Genomic DNA, 21,282 nt, shown 5'->3' with positions numbered 1-21,282 from the left:
CTTACCTTGTTCAACTTGGAATATGATGAGCTTCAAGGATTTCTGGAGATTCTGGGCCTTTGTGGCCAGCTCCAACTTGCACTTGGCTATGTGGTCTATTTGAGGGACGAAGGGTTTTCCATCTGCCTTGCCATCGTCTGCACATACTGTAGCACTTTTCTCAACTGCTGCCTCCTCAGCCAGGATATCAATCAGGACACTGAGCTTGTCATACATTATGTCACTCTGTGTAAGGAAGAAGGGGACAGGGCATTGTTATGAGGGACCAGTACTTGAAAGGACAGAATGAGGACCTGGGCAGTATGGGAGAGGTAAGGATGGGTGGTAGTTGGCCAGGAACCCTGAGCCAAGAAAGCTGCATCTGAGGAAATAAAAGTTTGGGGAAAGAAGTACTTGGTAGATGTGATGAGATAATCAAAGTGTGTTAGGGTATCAAACAGGTATTTGTTTCTGAGCAGCTGTAGGCATCAATGTATGTTGCCAAATTTTTCTTGTCAGACTGGCCTGTAAAATGATATGTAACATGGCAAACTTGAGGAAAGATAAATATTTCTGGGTCGGCGCTTTCATGTGCACGCTCCCACAGATGTGGATGGGCCGCTGCATGGATGCCTAGTGTCTGCCTTTGTATATGTGCATATTTGGGGAATGCACTGAGTGATTATGGCTTGATTTCCAGCTCCATCACTGAACAGTTTGTGACCTGAGGCAAGGCACTTTCCCTCCATGTGCTTTTATATTCTAGGGCAGTTGTGAAGATTAAATAAATTAATGCATTAAAAATCCTTAAACGTTTCCTGGCACAGGGTAAGTGCTAAATAAGTGTTAGTTATTGTTGTTGCTGTTGTTGTTATAGAAGTTAATGTGGGTATATTTCTAGCATGTATTTGTACATATTTTCATGCATGTTCTGGTGTACAACCATGTGCGTACATGCTTGGTGTACACTGTGTCTAGGTGTGGGCAGATGCTTGGTATATGCTTAGGTACATGGTACATGTGTTAGCACGCATAATGCCACTCTTCCTTTGGTGAAAGATGGAAATATGATGAGGTTGGGCTTTTCCCATAATGGAGGCTTATCAGCCTTCTCTTTCTTTTACAATTCCCAGCAAAAGGTACATTTGCTTTTATTAAAAAGGGAGCCCTGGACTTCCAGGAAGATGGTAGAGCAGGAGGATCCTAAGCTTACTTCATCCCATGGATACACCTAGATAACAGCCACACTGGTGTAAATAACCCTGAAGATGACCCAAAGACTGGCAAAACATACTACTCACAGCCAATCATAGAGAAGAGGCCACACTGACAGTGGTAGGAAGGGCAGGGACATGACTGGGCATGAAATTGACCTGCAAGACTGTATGCAGGAGGGAGGGACACCACAGGCACAGAGAAGGGAGAGGAGAAGACACCACACCAGCCACCTCAGACATGGGGGACCCACACTGGGAAGACAAATCCCCATAACATTTGGCTTTGAAAGCCAGAGCGACTTAATTTTGCAAGTTCTTACAATCAGTGAGTCTCAATACCAGGAACTTTAAAAGTCAGTGGGCTCAGCTCTGGAAGGGCTAGAAGGCAGTAGGAAACTGAGTTTCTGTCCTTAAAGACACAACAAAACAAACAACCCCACTGAGATACAGCATAGAAGCAACAGTTTGAAAAACACTTGGTACATATGGGAAGATTAATTTACTAATCTCAGAATGTGTGCTGGAAGGACAGAGATCCTTAGGAGACTTCTCCAAGAACAAAAGAGCTGGCAGGTGCCATTTCCTACCCACCCCCCCCCCCCAGCCTAGATACACAGACACCTGTGGGAACCAATAGGAATACTTTCCACCTAGCTTGCAAACAGCACACCCCACCCCCATGCACTTCTGTGGACCCGCCCCCTTCAACCCATCCTCAGCAGTTCTCCAAAGCAGCTACAGGTCCCCTCCCCCAGAGATTAGCACAGACCTTGCTAACACCAGGAACCCTGCCCCCTGCATTTTCCTGAAGACCCACCCCATCCAACATGCCTTTGTCAGAAGAGCCACCCCATCCAACATGCCCACCCCATCCAACAGTCACTCCAAAGTGACTCCTACCCTGAGAGAGGGGAAGATAACCACATATACGAGTTCAGCTACAGCCCCAGCAGTGGGCTGGGGGCAGACATCTGGTCTGACGGCAGGCCCTACCCACCAATGAAAGCTTCTCAGGGGGCAACACAGGGAGAGTGCCCTGCCTACTAACAAAAGCCTTCCAGGGGGCAACACAGGGAGAGTATCCTGCAGTTTGGTGTCTGCAGCTCTGACAAATGCCTGGTCTGACCCACCTCAAGCCTAGTGTGGCCCCAAACTGGCCCATTAACAACACAAGGATGAAACACTGCCCACAACAGGCAAAGAGAGCCATTGCAGATGACTAGAGTGAGGGCAAATGCAGCTCAGCCACAATAGCAGAGAACATGCAACATATATAGGAGACACCCTTGGGGTACCACGTTCTGGGGAACAGGGGACATTGCACTACAGGGCACTATGGGACCTCTTCTTCATAAGGCCACTCTTTTCAAGAGCAGGCAGCATAGCTGACTTTCCTAACACATAGAAACAGATACAGAGAGTTAGAAAAAATGATGAGACAGAGGAATGTGTCCCAGATGAAAGAACAGGACAAAATCACAGCAAGAGAGCTAAATAAAACAGAGCTAATAATACACCTGATAGGAAATTTAAAGTAATGGTCATAAAGATAATCACTGGACTTGAGAAAAGAGTGGGGGACCTCAGTGAGACCCTCAACAAAGAGATAGAAAACACAAAAAAGAACTAATTGGAGATGAAAAATTCAATAACTGAAATTAAAAATACACTAGAGGGAATAAATAGTAGACTAGAAGAGGCAGAACAGATCAGCAACCTGGAAGACAGAGTAATGGAAAACAGTCAAGCTGAACAGGGGAAATAAAAAAGAGTAATAAAAAATGAGAACAGATTAAGTGAACACAGTGACACCATCAAGCATAACACTGTTCACATTATATGGATCCCAGAAGAAGGGACAGAAAAGAGGGCAGAAAATTTATTTAAAGAAATAATAGCTGAAAACATACCTTAAACTGGGGGAGGAAACAGAAGTCCAGATCCAGGAGGCACAGAGAGCCCCCAACAAACTTAACCCAAGGAGGTCCACACCAGGACACATAGTAATTAAAATGGCAAAAAGTAGTGATAAAGAGAATTTTAAAAGCAGCCAGAGAAAACAGTTCCATACAAGAAAATAAATCCATAAGGTTATCAGCTGATTTTTCAGCAAAAACTGTACAGAGCAAAAGGGACTGCCATAATATATTCAAAGTGGTGAAAGAAAAAAACCTGCAGCCAAGAATACTCTATCTAGCAAGGCTATTGTTCAGAATAGAAGGAAAGATAGTTTCCCAAAGAAAAGTTAAAAGAATTCATCACCACTGAACCAGCCTTACAAGAAATGTTAAAGAAGACTCTTTGAGTGGAAAGGAAAAACCATAAGCAGGAGTAAGAAAAGTAGGAAGCACAAGAGCAGTGAAATTAAGTGTATCTATAAAAATTGGTTAAAGGTTTCACAAAATGAAACAATGTAAAGGATGACACCATTTACCTAAAATGTGGAGTGAGAGAGGGGTAAAAATTTAGTGCTTTCGGAATGGGTTCAAGCTTAAGTGACCATCAACTTAATATAGATTGCTATATGCAGAAGATGTTACATACAAAGCTAATGGTAACCACAAATCAAAAACTGATAGTGGATATGCAAAAAATAAAGAAAAAGGGATCCAAATATATCACTAAAGAAAGCCAGCAAACCACGAGAGAAGAGAGCAAGAGAAGAAAGGAACAGAGAAGTACAAAAACAACCATAAAATGAGTAACAAAATGGTAATATGTACATACCTTTCAATAATTACTTTGAATGTAAATGGATTCAAAGGACATAGGGTGACAGAGTGGATAAAAAAGCAACACCCATCTATATGCTGCATATAAGAGACTCATTTCAGACCTATAGACACATGCAGATTGAAAGTTAAGGGGTGGAAAACCATTTATCGTGCCAGTATAGAAGTGAAAAGAAAGCCAGGGTAGCAATTCTTATATTGGACAAAACAGAGTTTAAAACAAAGACTCTAACAAGAGCCAAAGAAAGACAGTATATAATCATAAAAGGAACAATCCAACAGGAAGATATAACAATTGTAAATATTTATGCACCCAACAGAGGAGCACCCAAATATATAAAGCAGCTATTAAAAAACATAAAGGAAGATTTATTTATAAGATGGCAGAGGAGGAGACCTAAATTTCATCTGGTCCCAGGAATTCAGCTAGATAGTTATCAAATCATTCTGAACACCTACGAACTCAACCAGAGATCTAAGAAAAGAATAGCTGCAACTCTACAAATAGAAAAGCAACCACTTTCTGCAAGGTTAGGAGGTGCGGGGAAGTGAATCCGAGGCGATATTCGGGAAGATAAATCACGGGGAGAGGGAGTCTCCATAAGCTGGCTACCGGCAAGTGATAGAGCAGTGGAGCCTAAATAGGAACTTTTAGAAGTCTGCTCCAGTGAGGGACGTCGCTTAGGTGGCTAAGCAAGGGGGTGTTGGGGAGGGGGGCAGAACCCTCGCTGGGACAGTGTGGTCTCAGGACCCTCGGGGTCACAGAAAGACCCGGGGGTGCCTGAGTGCAGCAGAGCTCCCAGGTATCAGAGCGGGGAAGCCGGCTGCAGAGACAGAGCCGAGGAGTGGGCTCTCAGCTTGGGGTTGCCAAAAACCGTGATCCGCGGCACAGTCAGGCCACTGCTCTTCTAGCAGGAACCCAACAAGTGGCAGATCCGGGGAGACTCCCCTTCCTCCCCTGGGAGGAGCAGAGCGGGAGCGCACGCAGGGATCTGCTGGGTTTGGAGACTCCACACGGGGTCGGGTACCAGAGATAGAAACGCTCGGTCACAGGCCGGGTGAGCACGGAGTGCGGCCGGAGACCGGGAGACTGGAGTGACTGACTGCTTTTCTCTGGGGGCGCACTGAGGAGTGGGGCCCCGAGTTCTCGGCTCCTCCTGGCAGAGACTGGGAGGCTGCCATTTTCACTCTCGGCCTCCAAAGCTGCACAGAAAGCTTGCAGGAAACAAAAGCTCCGAGAGCAAACCTGAGCAGATTACTTAGCCCCGACTGGCAAGGGCCGGGCAATTCCGCCTCCGCAAAGACATTTGGGAACCACGGCAACAGGCCCCTCCCCCAGAAGATCAGCAAGAACAGCCAGCCAAGACCAAGTTTACTGATCACTGAGAACTGCAAAACTCCAGCACTAGGGGAATACAGCACATAGAATTCATTGCCTTTCCTCCATGATTTTTTAGTTTTTCAACTTTAATTCTTTAAAAATTTTTGGCTTTCTTTTTTCAACCAATTTATTTTATCAACTCTTTTTTAAAACCTTTTTTAATTTTCATTTTTACAGTTACATTCTATCCCTTCATTGTGTTTAATCTTATTTTTGTATATATATGTTTTTATTTCTTTACAATTTTGGGATGCAGTTTCTTCAAATAGACCAAAGTACACCCAAAATCTAGTGTAGGGCTCTCTTCTATTCACCTGTCTGATCATATTTTTTTCCTTTTTTTCCCCTTCTTCCTTTTTTGTTTTGTTTTGTTAAAGTCTTATTTAATTTTCATCTTTACAGTTACATTCTAGCCTTTCAAGATATTTAATTTTATTTTTGTATATATAAGTTTTTCTTTCCTTAAAATTTTGGGATGTAGTTTCTTCTAATAAACTGACCAATATACACTCAGGAAATAGTGTATTGCTCTATTGTGTCCACCTGTCTGTTTATATCTCTTCCTTTTATTTGTTGCTGTTTTTTCCCCTCTTTTTTCTTGTCTTTTAATTTCCATTTTTACAGTTACATTCTATCCTTTCATAGTATTTAAATTTATTCTTGGACATATGTCTTTCTTTACAGTTTTGGGATCTAGTTTTCTAAAACTTATCAAAATACACACAGAATCCAGTGTATTGCTCTATTCTGCTCACCTGTCTGATTATATTCTCTTCCTTTAAAAAAATTTTTTTGCCCCAGTTTCAGGTCTCTTCTGATTCATTTAGTGTATATTTCTCTGGGGTCATTGTTGCCATTTTCATATTTTGTTCTCACATTCATCTATTCTTCTCTGGACAGAATAACAAGACAGAAAAACTCACCTCAAAAAAGAGAACAAGAGGCAGTACTGAATGCCAGGGACCTAATCAGTAAGGATGTAAGTAAGATGTCAGAATAGATGTAAGAGTTCAGAATAATGATTATAAAGAAACTAGCTGGGTTTGAAAAAGTGTAGAAGACACTAGAGAATCCCTTTCTGGAGAACTAAAAGAACTAAAATCTAACCAAGTCGAAATCAAAAAAGGCTATTAACGAGATGCAATAAAAAATGGAGGCCCTAACTGCTAGGATACATTGGGCAGAAGAGAGAATTAGCGATATAGAAAACCAAATGATGGAGAATAAAGAAGTTGAGAAAAAGAGAGATAAACAACTACTGGATCACGAGGGGAGATTTTGAGAGATAAGTGATACCATAAAGCAGAACAATATTAGAATAATTGGGATCCCAGAAGAAGAGGAAAGAGAGAGGGGGGCAGAAGGTATAGTGGAGCAAATTACAGTGGAGAACTTCCATAATTTGGGGAAGGAAACAGGCATCAAAATCCAGGAGGCACAGAGAACCCCCTCAAAATCAATAAAAATAGGTCAACACCCAGACATATATTAGTAAAACTTGCAAATCTCAAAGACAAAGAGAAAATCCCGAAAGGACCTTGGGACAAAAGGTCTTAACCTACAAGGGTAGAAACATTAGATTGGCAGCAGACCTATCCACAGAGACCTGGCAGGCCAAAAAGGACTGGCATGATATATTCAGGGTGCTAAATGGGAAAAATATGGAGCCAAGAATACTTTATCCAGCTAGGCTGTCATTCAAAATAAGAGTGATAAAAAGCTTCCAGGACAGACAGAAACTGAAAGAATTTGTGATCACCAAACCAGCCCTACAAGAAATGTTAAAAGGGATCTTCTAAGCAAAGAGAGAGCCCAAGAGTAACATAGACCAGAAAGGAACAGAGACAATATACAGAAACAGTCAATTTACAGGTAATACAATGCCATTAAATTCATATCTTTCAATAGTTACTCTGCATGTAAATGGGTTAAATGCCCCAATCAAAAGACACAGGGTATCAGATTGGATAAAAAAGCAAGACCCATCCATATGCTATCTGCAAGAGACTCATTTTAGACCCAAGGACACCTCCGGATTTAAAGTGAGGTGGTGAAAAACCATTTATAATGCTAATGGACATCAAAAGAAAGATGGGGTGGCAATCCTTATATCAGACAAATTAGATTTTAAACCAAAGAGTGGAATAAGAGATGAGGAAGGGCACTATATCATAATTAAAGGGTCTATCCAACAAGAAGATCTAACAATTGCAAGTATTTATGCCCCTTAACATGGGAGCAGCCAATTATATAAGCCAATTAATAACAAAATTAAAGAAACACATTGATAATAATACAATAATAGTAGGGGAATTTAACACCCCCCTCACTGCAATGGACAGATCATCTAAGCAGGAGATCAACAAGGAAGTAAGGGCTTTGAATGACACGCTGGACAAGATGGACTTCACACATATTCAGAACATTCCATCCTAACACAACAGAATACACATTCTTCTCTAGTGCCCATGGAACATTCCTCAGAATAGATAACATACTGGGTCACAAACTAGGTCTCAATTGGTACCAAGAGATTGGGATCATTCCCTGCATATTTTCAGACCACAGTGCTTTGAAACTGGAACTCAGTCCCAAGAGGAAAGTTGGAAAGAACTCAAATACATGGAGGCTAAAGAGCATCCTACTAAAGAAAGAATGGGTCAACCAGGAAATTAAAGAATTAAAAAAAATTCATGGAAACCAATGAAAATGAAAACACAACTGTTCAAAATCTTTGGGATGCAGCAAAGGCGGTCCTAAGAGGGAAGTATATAGCAATACAAGACTTTCTCAAAAAAACAAGAAAGGTCTCAAATACACAACCTAACCTTACACTTAAAGGACGTGGAGAAAGAACAACAAATGAAGCCTAAACCAAGCAGGAGAAGAGAAATAATAAAGATCAGAGCAGAAATCAATGAAATAGAAAGTGAAAGAATAGTAGAACAGATCAACGAAACTAAGAGCTGGTTCTTTGAAGGAATTAATAAGATTGATAAACCTCTGGCCAGACTTATCCAAAAGAAAAGAGAAATGATCCAAATAAATAAAATCGTGAATGAAAGAAGAGAGATCACAACCAATACCAAAGAAATACAAACAATTATAAGAACATATTATGAGCAACCATATGCCAGCAAATTAAACAGTCTGGAAGAAGTGGTTGTATTCCTAGAGACACATAAACTACCAAAACTGAAACAGGAAGAAATAGAAAACCTGAACAGACCCATAACCAGCAAGGAAATTGAAGCAGTAATAAAAAATCTCCCAACAAACAAGAGCGCAGGGCCAGAGGGCTTCCCAGGGGAATTGTACCAAACATTCAAAGAAGAATTGACACCTATTCTTCTGAAACTGTTTCAAAAATAGAAATGGAAGGAAAACTTCCAAACTCTTTCTATGAGGTCAGCATGACCTTAATCCCAAAACCAGATAAGGACCCCACCAAAAAGGAGAATTATAGACCAATATCCCTGATGAACATGGATGCAAAAATTCTCACCAAAATACTAGCCAATAGGATCCAACAGTACATTAAAAGGATTATTCACCATGACCAAGCAGGATTTATTCCTGGGCTGCAAGGGTAGTTCAACATCTGCAAATGAATCAATGTGATACATTACATAATAAAAGAAAAACAAGAAGCATATGATCCTCTCAATAGATGCAGAAAAAGCATTTGACAAAGTACAGCATCCTTTCTTGATTAAAACTCTTCACAGTGTAGGGATAGAGGGAACATACCTCAATATCATAAAAGCCATCTACAAAAAGCCCACAGTGAATATCATTTTCAATGGGGAAAAACTGAGAGCTTTTCCCCTAAGGTCAGGAATACAACAGGGATGTCCGTTATCACCACTGTTGTTCAACGTGGTACTAGAAGTCGTAGCCTCAGCAATCAGACAAAAAAAGAAATAAAAGACATCCGAATTGGCAAAGAAGAAGTCAAACTCTCACTCTGCAGATGACATGATCCTCTATGTGGAAAACCCAAGACTCCACCCCAAAATTGCTAGAACTCATACAGGAATTCAGCAAAGTGGCAGGATATAAACATCAATGCACAGAAATCAGTTGCGTTTCTATACACTAACAATGAGGCAGAAGAAAGAGAAATCAAGGAATCAATCCCATTTACATTTGCATCAAAAGCCATAAGATAGCTAGGAATAAACCTAACCAAAGAGGCAAAAGATCTTTACTCAGAAAACTATAGAACACTCATGAAAGAAAGTGAGGAAGACACAAAGAAATGGAAAAACATTCCATGCTCATGGATTGGAAGAATAAATATTGTTAAAATGTCTAGACTACTTAGAGCAATCTACACATTCAATGCAATCCCTATCAAAATACCATCAACTTTGTTCACAGAGCTGGAACATAAATTTTAATCCTAAAATTTGTATGGAACCAGAAGACACTGAATAGCCAAAGGAATGTTGAAAAAGAAAACCAAAACTGGTGGCATCACAATTCCCGACTTCAAGCTCTATTACAAAGCTGTAATCATCAAGACAGTATGGTACTGGCACAAAAACAGACACACAGATCAATGGAACAGAATGGAGAACCCAGAAATGGACCCTCGACGCTATGGTCAACTGATCTTTGACAAAGCAGGAATGGATACTCAGTGGAAAAAAGACAGTCTCTTTAACAAATGATGTTCATAAAAGTAGAGAACCACATGCAGAAGAATGAAACTGGACCATTTCCTTACACCATACACAAAAATAGACTCAAAATGGTTAAAAGACCTAAATGTGAGACAGAAATCCATCAAAATCCTAGAGGAAAACACAGGCAGCAACCTCTTCAACCTGAGCTGCAGCAACTTCTTGCTAGACACGTCTTCAAAGGCAAGGGAAACAAAGGCAAAAAATAACCATTGGGACTTCATCAAGATAAAAAGCTTTTGCACAGCAAAGGAAATAGTCAGCAAAACCAAAAGACAACTGATGGAATGAGAAAAGATATTTGCAAATGACATATCAGATAAAGGGCAAGTATCAAAGATATATAAAGAACTTATCAAACTTAACACCCCAAAACCAAATAATCCAGTCAAGAAATGGGCAGAAGACATGAGCAGATATTCCTCCAAAGAAGATCTACAAATGGCCAACAGACACATGAAAAAATGTTCCACATCACTTGGTATCAGGGAAATACAAATCAAAACCACAATGAGATACCACCTCATACCAGTCAGAATGGCTAAAACTAAAAACAGGAAACAACAAATGTTGGCAAGGATGTGGAGAAAGGGGAACCCTCTTACACTGTTGGTGGCAATGCAAGGTATTGCAGCCACTCTTTAAAACAGTATAGAGGTTCCTCAAAAAGTTGAAAATAGAGCTACCCTACGACCCAGCAATTGCACTGCTGGGTATTTACCCCAACAATACAAATGTAGTAATCTGAAGGGGCACCTGCACCCCAATGTGTATAGCAGCAATGTCCACAATAGCCAAACTATGGAAAGAGCACAGATGTCCATTGACAGATGAGTGGATAAAGAAGATCTGGTACACACACACACACACACACACACACACACACACACACACACACACAGGAATATTACGCAGCCATCAAAAATGAAATCTTGCCATTTGCAATGACTGGATGGAACTAGATGGTATTGTGCTAAGTGAAATAAGTCAATCAGAGAAAGACAATTATTACATGATCTCACTGATATGTGGAATTTAAGAAACAAAACAGAGGATTATAGGGGAAAAGAGGGAAAAATAAAACAAGATGAAAACAGAGAGGGAGACAAACCATAAGAGACTCTTAATCATAGGAAACAAACTGAGGGTTGCTGGAGGGAGGGGGGTGTAATGATGGCATAACTGAATGATGAACATTAATGAGGGCATGTGATGTAATGAGCACTGAGTATTATATTAGACTGATGAATCACAGACCTGTACCTCTGAAACCGATAATACATTATATGTTAATTAATTGAATTAAAAAAGTATAATGCAAAAAAAAAAGCTATATAAATCAGCAAGGAATACATTTGGTTGCAAATTACAGAAACCATCCTTTAGTGGTTTAAATAGAGGTGTATCTGTATCAAACAGCCAAGTGCTTTACCTCTTTGAAAAAATAAATTGTGAATAAATGAAAAAAACATAAAGGAAGTAATTGATAGTGATACATAATAGCAGGCATTTTAACAAGTCACATATCAATGGATAAACCATCCAAGAGAAGATCAACAAGGAAACTGTGGCTTAAATGACAATTTGGGCCAGATGGATCTAACAGATATATTTAGAATATTCTATCCTAAAACAGTGGAATACACATTCTTTTCAAGTGCACATGGAATATTCTCTAGATAGATCACATGTTAAGCCATGAAACAAGTCTCAACAAAATCAAAATGATTGAAGTCATATCATGCATCTTTTCTTACACAGTGCTGTGAAACTAGAAATCAACCACTGGACAAAATCAGGAAAGAAAAATACAAGGAGGTTAAATAGCATGCTACTAAACAATGAATAGGTCAGGGGACATAAGAAAAAATACATGGAGACAAATGAAAATGAACACACAAAGTCATGACTCTTTGGGATACAGGAAAAGCTGTTATAAGAGGGAAGTTTATAGCAATACAGGCCTACCTCAAGAAGCAAGAAAAATCTCAAATCTCAAAAATCTCAAAAACCTAACCTTACATCTAAAGGAGATAGAAAAAAGAAAACCTAATTCAAAAACAGTACAAGGAAGAAAATAATAAAAATTAGAGCAGAATAAATGAAATAGAAACTAAACAACCAATAGAGCAGATCAATGAAACCAGGAGGTGGTTCTTTGAAAAGACAAACTAAATTTTATAAATAAACTAACCAGACTCATCAAAAAAAAAAAAAAGAGGGAGAGGAATAAATAAACAAAATCAGAAATGAAAGAGGAGAAATAACAACTGACAACACAGAAATACAAAGGATTATGAGGGAATATTATGAAGAATTATATGCCAACAAATTGGACAACCTAGAAGAAAAAGATAAATTCCTAGAAACAAATCACCTTCCTTAACTGAACGAGGAAGAAATAGAAAATTTGAACAGACTGATTACCAGCAATTAAATTGAATCAGCAATGAAGAAATTTCCAACAAACAAAAGTCCAGGACCAGCTGATTTCATAGGTGAATTCTACCGAACATTTACAGGAAAGTTAAAACACATTCTTCTCAACTATTCCAAAAAACATAAGAGGAAGGAAAGCTTCCAAATTCATTCTATGAGGCGAGCATTAGTCTGATAACAAAACCAAATAAAAACAATATAAAAAAAGAGAACTACAGGCCAATATCTCTTATGAACATAGATTCAAAAATCTTCAACAAAATATTAGTAAACTGAATCCAACAGTACATTAAAAAATCATTCACCACAATCAAGTAGGATTTATTCCTTGGATGCAAGGGTGATTCAATATTTGCAAATTAATCAATGTGATACATCACATCAACAATAGAAAGGATAAAAACCGTATGATCATTTCAGCAGATATAGAAAAAGCATCTAACAAAGTACACATCCACTTATGATAAAAATCCTTAACAAAGTAGATTTAGAGGGAACATACCTCAACATAATAAAGGCCATATATGAAAAGCCCACAGTCAACATCATAGTAAATGGTGAAAAACAGAGCTCTTCCCCAAGATCAGGAACAAGACAAGGATGTCCACTCTCATTATTTTTATTCAGCATAGTACTGGAAGTCCTAGCCACAGCAATCAGAAAACAAAAAGAAATAAAAGGAATCCAAACCGCTAAGGAAGAAGTAAAACTTTCACTATCTGCAGATGAAATGATATTGTATATAGAAAACCCTAAAGACTCCACCAAAAAACTACTAGGGCAGATAAATGAATTCAGTAAAGTAGCAGAATACAAAATCTATCTAAAGCAATCCATATACTAATAAGGATGTGGCAGAAAGAGAAATTAAGAAAACAATCCCATTTACAATTGCACAAAATAATAAAATAAACAACCGAGGCAGTGAAAAAATCTGTGCTCTGAATACTATAAAACACTGATGAGTGAAATTAAAGATGACACAAATGGAAAGATATTCCATGTTCTTGGATTGGGAAAACAAATATTGTTAAAATGTCCATACTACCCAAAGCAATATACAGATTTAATGCAATCCTTATCAAATTACCAACAGCATTTTTCACAGAACTAGGACAAATAATCCTAAAATTTGTATGGAATGACAAAAGACCCTGAATAGCCAGAGCAATCCTGAGAAAGAAGAACAAAAGTGGAGGTATTACAATCCCAGATTTCAAGATGTACTACAAAGCTGTAGTAGTCAAAACAGTATGGTACTGGAACAAAAATCGACACATAGATCAATAGAACAGAATAGAGAGCCCAGAAATAAACCCACAAACATACCTCAACATAATAAAGGTCACTTATTAAAAACCTACAGCTAACATCATTCTTGGGAAAAACTGGGAGCTTTTCCGCTATGGTCAGGAACAAGACAAGAGTGTCCACTCTCACCACTATTATTCAACATAGTACTGGAAATCCTAGCCAGAGCAGTCAGACAACACAAAGAAATAAAAGGCATCCAAATGGGCAAGGAAGAAGTCAAACGTTCACTTTTTGCAGTTGACATGATACTATATATAGAAAACCAGAAAGACTCCACCAAAAAACTGAGAGTACTGGTAAACCAATTCAGTAAAGTCACAGGATACAAAATCAATGTACAGAAGTCTGTTGCATTTCTATATACCAATAACGAAGTGACAGAAAGAGAAATTAAGGATTCAATCCTGTTTATAATTGTACCCAAAATAATAAGATACTTAGGAATAAACCTAACCACAGAAGTGAAAGGCCTGTACTCTGAAACTAAAACATTAATGAAAGAAATTGAAGAAGACACAAAGAAATGGAAAGACATTCCATGCTCATGGATTGGAAGAACAAATATTGTTAAAATATCTATACTACCCAAAGCAATCTACACATTTAATGCAATCCCTATCAAATTACCAACAGTATTTTTCACAAACTGGAACAAACAATCCTAAAATTTGTACAGAACCACAAAAGACCCACAATAGCCAAAGCAATCTTGAGAAAGAAAAGCAAAGCTGGAGGCACCATAATTCTGGACTTCAAGTTATATTACAAAGCTGTAGTAATTAGAACAGTATGATACTGGCACAAAAATAGACGCATAGATCTGTGGAACAGAATAAAAAACCCAGAAGTAAACCCATAATTATATGGTCAGTTAATCTTCAACAAAGCAGGAAAGAATATCCAATGGGAAAAAGACTGTCTCTTCAACAAACTGTGTTGGGAAAACTTTTGCATTAACATGCAAAAGAAAGAAACTAGACCACTTTCTTATGCCATACACAAAACAAGTTCAAAATCGATGAAAGACCTAAATGTGAGACATGAAACCATAAAAATCCTAGAAGAGAGCACAGACAGTAACTTGTCTGACATCAGCCATAGCAACTTTTTTCTAGATAGGTCCCCTTAGACAAGGAAAATAAAAGCAAAAATAAAATATTGGGACTACATCAAAATAAAAAGCTCTGCACAGTGAAGGAAATAATCAACAAAACATAAGTCTACCTATGGAATGGAGGAAGATATTTACAAATGACAAGTCTGATAAAGCGTTAGTATCCAAAATATATAAAGAACTGAAACAACTCAACATCTAAAAAAACCAATAACCCAATTAAAACATGGCCAGAAGACATGAACAGATATTTCTCCAAAGAAGACATCCAGATGGCCAACAGACACTTGAAAAGATGCTCAATATCACTCATCATCAGGGAAATACAAATCAAAACTACAATGAGCTATCACCTCACAACTGTCAGAGTGGCTAAAATCAACAACACAAGAAACAACAGGTGTTGGTGAGGATGTGGGGAAAGGGGAACCCTCTTACACTGTTGGTGGGAATACAAACTGGTGCAGCCACTCTGGAAAACACTATAGAGGTTCCTCAAAAAATTAAAAATAGAATTACCATCGGATCTAGTAATTGGATATTTACCCAAGGAAAATGAAAATACTAATTTGAAAAGATACATGCACCCTTATGTTTATTGCAGCATTATTTACAATAGCCAAGTGTCCATCCATGGATAAGTGGATAAAGAAGATGTGTTATATACGTACAATGGAATATTACTCATCCATAAAAAGTAATGAAATCTTGCCATTTACAAAACATGGGTGGATCTAGAGGGTACAATACTAAGTGAAATAAGTCAGCAAGAGAAAGACAAATACCATGTGATTTCATTCTTATGTGGAGTTTAAGAAACAAAACAAATGAACAAAGAAAAAATAAACAAACCAAAAAACAGACTCTTAAGTATAGAGAACAAACTGATGGTTACCAGAGGGGAGGTGGTGGGGGGATGGGTGAAATAGAAGAACAGGATTAAGAGTACACTTAACATGATGAGCACTGAGTAATGTATAGAATAGTCGAATCACTATGTTGTACACCTGAAACTAACATAATAGTGTATGTTAATTATACTAGAATTAAAAGAATAAATTAAAAAATAAAAGATAAAAAGGAGGCTCTGGCTCCACAAAGCATGCAAGATAAAAGGAATGGAAACTAACTTTCAGAATCACAGATTCTATAGCTGTATTGTTCTCTTTTATCCGACTCCAGGCCTTTACAATATCCACCACAAAATCTTCCACTGCTGAGCACAGGAACCTGCAAAGATAAGACAGAAGGGACAACGTGATATGGACCATGAGGTCCAGAGCCCTCCTCTCTTACGAAGTCCATCTTCCACCTTCTCTTTCCTTCTGTATCTCTTTCCTGATCTGTCTTCTCTCCCTCTCCTTCCTCTCCCCTCTCCCTTTGGTTTTCCATTTCTTCCTGTATATATGGTCAAATACATGAGTACCTAAGAGAGTTTACCTAGAATTTCTTTTTTTTTAAAGATTTTATTTATTTGAGATAGAGAGAATGAGAGATAGCACGAGAGGGAAGAGGGTCAGAGGGAGAAGCAGACTCCCCGCTGAGCGGGGAGCCCGATGCGGGACTTGATCCCAGGACTCCAGGATCATGACCTGAGCCGAAGGCAGTCGCTTAACCAACTGAGCCACCCAAGCGCCCCTTTACCTAGAATTTCTTAGCCCTAAATTTGGAATTTCCAGAAAAGAAAATTCGATTGCTCCAACTTGGGTCAGGTTTTCACCCCGGGTCAAATCAGCTATGGTTCAAGGGCCCATATAATTTAATACAGACATAATGACTTTGGGAGGACTGTCCTTGGGTGGGGGGGTGTTTATCAAAGGAGAATATAGCAGACTCATCAGGAACCATCCAAAGTGTCCCAGGAGGAATGAATGACCCATATATTTGGAAGGGCAGAATGTGTTGTTTAGGATATGAGAAAGCAGCTGTCAACAGTTCTACAGAGACCTTTCCCAGTGTCAGATGGAAAGCAAGGTTTCCCTACTGCAGGGAGTTATGTTATGCTCTTGAATAGTGTGGAATGTTGTTTCCCTTCTGTAATCCTTCCAAATCTCTGGCTTGTAATTTTGTCTTTTTGGACTAGCAGGAGCCCTCTTCTCAATCTCATCTATTTTTTCCTAAACTTTCCATTCAGGAGGTTTGATTTGGGAGAAATTTGACACTTTCCTTGGCTTCAGTACCCCAAGCTATCAAAATGAGCTCCTTCTCTGACTGAGGAGCAGACCATGAAGGGCAAAAAGCACCCCAGTTTGAAAGGTAAAGGAAGACTGACCTGGTTGCGATGATCATCTCTGTGGGGTACTTGGCCTTCAGGATTTTGTTCAGCTCAGTGGTTGCAGATTCTAGATGTTGGATAGCAGCAGCCTAGGGAGAAAGGAGTGTTCAGCCCTGGAATCTAAGGACTGGGACATAGTCTGCTGCCCATCCTTATCCCCTCATTATTTCCTACTGACTCTTTACCAACAACTCAACTGCTTCTCTGAACATAATTACAGTCGAAGAATTCTTGTTGAGGAGCCCCATAGATAATCTTAGATCTATAGTCATTCTAAAAATAAGAGATATATATTGCTTGCTCTCATTTAAATGATTCTCAAAAACTCATGAAGGTAACTTTTTCTTCCATATTTCAAATGAACAAACAATCTCGTATTGCCTAGCTAGTAAATAATAGATCTGGGATTTGAACCCACATCTTTCCAATGCCAGAGTGTTACCTCTTATTATAATAATATAAGTAATAATAATAGCATTCACTATATAGTACTTACTATGTACCAGGCTCTGTTCTAAGCTATATATATAAGTATTTTCTTATGTAGTCCTTATAATAACTCCATTTCACAGAACAGCAAACTGAGGCACAGGAAAGGGGTAGCTGATAAGTGGCAGAGCCAGGATTTGATTCCAGGTAGTCTGCCTCTTGAGTCTGTATTTTTTTTTCTAGGCTTCTTGCCCAATGTGGGGCTTGAACTCATGACCCTGAGATTGAGAGTCACATGCTCTACTAACTGAGCCAGCCAGGTGCCCGAGTCTGTATTCTTAACTACAGCTTCTACTCCTCCCTCTCCCATCACCTCCTACATTCAAACGTCTATCAAGTCCTGATGATTCTATCCCTCCCATATGTCTTAAATATGCCCACATCTCCTTATCCTTGTTACCACTTCACCAGTCCAAATCATCATCATTTTTTGCCTAGACAATTGCATCTCTTCTCTTTTCTCCTTGCCTCTAGTCTTTATTCTTTCAATTGTTTTTCCATGTATCATGAAACTCTTCTGCTTAAAACACTTCTATTAGATAGCAGAATACTATTAGATAGCAGAATGGATAGATGCACAGATATGTGATAAAGCCATGAAATGTTAATGGTAGACTCTACCATTATATATATATATATGTTTGCATGCTTATTGGTATTATATATCTCAAACTTTAATATAATGCCTAATAATATGTACTGTGATATACATATAGTAGATGGCCAATAAAATATCATTTATATTGAAATAAGCCTTTTTCTGTCTTTGAGAGTTACATCCTGTAGGCTAGAGTCTTAACTAATTCTACTATTGAATTCAAGAAGCTAGTATATTTGAAAATTCTCATAATAATATACGAAAAAAATCCTTCTATAAGTCTCATTAGGATAAAAGCCCAAACTTCCTACCATGGATTAATGGTTTCTTTCCTGGCCTGGCCCCTGATTGCTTCTCCAGCCTCATCTTTAGTCATTCTCCCTGCCTTTCTCCTCCCTGACCCCTAATGCCTTAGCCATTAATAAATGTATGTGAATATTCCATTCCATTCTGTGAATATTCTATGCTCTGTCTTGCCTTTGGAACAACACGCACTATTCAGTCTGTCTGGAACAGGCCTCCTCTTTCTTGCTATCCTGATTGACTCCCTCTGGTCCTTCAATCTTTTCTGAAATGGCTCTTCTGAGAAGCTTTTCTTGATTTCCCCCAGACTGGGTTTGGTACACCTGCTGGGTGTTCACACCCCTCTCTACTTCCTTATATACTAACACTCATACTATTTTATTAAAACTATTGTTTCTATTACTAGACTATGAACTCCATGACAACATGAACTGTGTCATTCTTTGTTACCCACTAGTACATAAGAACAGCTCCCAGAACAGTATCTCACACATAGTAGGGAATCCATAAATATTTTCCGTACATATTTTGAATGAATGAATAAGTAAATGGTTGAATGAATTATATCCCCAATGCCTAACACAATTCTTAGTAAAAGCTGCTGATTGGCCTGTCTCCAGTCCTCAGTGATCTCATCCTTATTGAGCCCATGGACAATACAAAAGCTTCTCTCTGGGTTTTGCCTATTATTTCACTGTGTAATAAAGATGTTGGCCTGAATTACAGCTGGGCAGTAGTTACCTCAAATCGGGGTACATCCATTTCAACCTGTCCTCTTAGCAATGGGGTTTGTCTGGGAGTCTCACGGATCATCACACTCCATCTGAAATGAAGGTCAAAGACAGATATTTAGGGCTCTGTTTCATCACAGGCTGTCATCAATGCTTCACATGTCAAGGAAAAGGTCAAAATGTTTATGTGGTGGGGGAAGATGAGTTGTAGTGATGTCCACACTATCTCAGGTCACCTGATCTCAAGATATACTGCAATTGGGGCCTCTGCCTCATGACTTCTCGAGGCCAGTGTGATGGAAAGAATTCCATCATAGGGTCAGAGGGCAGTGCTTTTCAACCAGAGAGTTAACTATCAAGATTACCTCAAGTGCTTTTATAAAATACATATACCAGGGCCCTACCCAAGATGGACTGAAGAAGAGTCTTTGTGGTGGGCTCAGCTTGGTACCTTGAAAAAGCTTCCCAGAATATTCTTATGGGCAGCCATGAATCAAATACTATGACCCAGCATTGACCCTATCTCTTCTTCTCAGGAGATAGGATGGCAATACTCATTCTTCTCTAGAGCAAAGACAGTCTAGGCCAATTGTTTCTGAACCCTAATTTTTTTTTAGTTTCTTTGAAAAACTGATGAAGCTATAGAATAGTTTCTATACTATTCTAGAATAGAACAGAAAGATAGAATCACTTCCAAGAAAAAAAATGTGCTTATATAGATAATTAGCTATGCAGATTGAAGGCAGTTTACAGAACCCTTTAAATTTACCTGAGGGGCTCCTGCTTTAGGATCTTTTAAGTGTGAAGAGGGGCTTTAGTGATGTCTAAAGGATACATGGTAGACCCTGACTTCTTAATAGACAAGGCCCCCCAAAACTGCCCTGCACTGAAGCCAGAAAGGAATGAGATGATGTAATTGAGAGTAACCGATATGGGACTGGAATAAGCACAACGACCTGATCTTTCAGCCACTCACCTGTCTAGAATCCTCACACTAGCCTGCTCCACTCTGTTGAGGATGGTCACAGGTGACTTGTTTTTGTTCCAGAACGCACCCCAGCCTAGGACACGGGCCAGATCATTGCCAGTTCCAAGTGGGATGACTGCCAACTGACACTGCAAGAACAAAACCAGGCACAATTTTCAGTCAGTCCTACCAAGATCCACCCATAAAAGAACCCAGAAGGTGCTCCTTGGGAAAGATAGTGGTCTCAAAGTCAGTGGCAATAAGAGACTTCTGATTTTAGGAAGTGTAGTAGGAAGATATCTGATGCTGAGTGAACTTTTTCTTAAAAAGTTTGGCCCCATTCTCGACAATGCAGAACCTACTCAGTACAGGGAAAGGTTGGAATATGCCAATATTTATAGATAGCTTATGAAAGAGAAGTATAGCCACAAATTTCTATCAAGGCTTGGCCGAGGAGATAAGGTACCTTGGGAGACAAAGCTACTAGAGTCAGAAGAGCAGGGAGCTATCTAGGGAGAGAGGGGAAAGTGAGAGGAAAGTTTTGGCTACTTTTGTGACTCAGGCAAGAAAATCAGTAGCCTCAGGAGGGGAAGGAAATTGGGGGCTGAATGCGGCCTGAAGCCGCTTCTGTTTTGCTTGCTCTCCTTCCCTTCAAATCTTTACTCTGGGGCCTGGGGAATAAAGCGCTGCTCATTCTTTCTACTAACTCCCTCATTTCTCTTTCCCACAGGAAATTGTTTAGGTGAGGAAGCTTAGATTGGGAATCTGTCAGGTTGACTATGAAACCAGTGGAAAACATGTGTGATATAGGTAAGGAGAGTGAAGACCGGGGACTTTTTGGGACGAGCTGCTTCATACCCCCAGTCTCTCTAGCAATGGCTGAACTGAGTCAGCTAGGAACTCACCCTTTCATGTAATCCAAAGGCATCAATCAGAGATAAGACCCAGCTCACGCTGCCATCTCCACCACAAACCACAATGCGAAAACGAGCAAAATTCTTGAACATGCATAGCCTGAAAGAAAGAGAGGAAGGGGAGTCATTTCATGAACTGCT

At 39.2% G+C, this 21,282-nt stretch overlaps 1 protein-coding gene across 2 annotated transcripts in view; it reads right to left on the bottom strand.

Annotated features, from left to right (window-relative positions):
- DGKK (diacylglycerol kinase kappa) overlaps nucleotides 1-21,282 on the bottom strand; it is a 150,236-nt gene that overhangs the window by 21,948 nt on the left and 107,006 nt on the right. For both annotated transcript variants that reach the window (XM_088029012.1, XM_088029013.1), the window contains exons 10-15: nucleotides 21,133-21,241; nucleotides 20,237-20,376; nucleotides 19,271-19,352; nucleotides 17,137-17,228; nucleotides 15,995-16,094; nucleotides 6-225 (exon numbers count right to left, since the gene is read on the bottom strand). In XM_088029012.1, coding sequence (XP_087885138.1) covers nucleotides 6-225; nucleotides 15,995-16,094; nucleotides 17,137-17,228; nucleotides 19,271-19,352; nucleotides 20,237-20,376; nucleotides 21,133-21,241 — 743 coding nt within the window. The remainder of the gene's footprint in view (nucleotides 1-5; nucleotides 226-15,994; nucleotides 16,095-17,136; nucleotides 17,229-19,270; nucleotides 19,353-20,236; nucleotides 20,377-21,132; nucleotides 21,242-21,282) is intronic.

The sequence above is a fragment of the Eumetopias jubatus genome, unplaced genomic scaffold, assembly GCF_037043125.1.
Source record: "Eumetopias jubatus isolate StellerSeaLion01/CBP00866 unplaced genomic scaffold, mEumJub1_p1.0 scaffold_11, whole genome shotgun sequence".
Classification (NCBI taxonomy): domain Eukaryota; kingdom Metazoa; phylum Chordata; class Mammalia; order Carnivora; family Otariidae; genus Eumetopias; species Eumetopias jubatus.
Note: the sequence above shows the minus strand (reverse complement) of the source record. Positions and strands in the feature narration are given on the sequence as shown.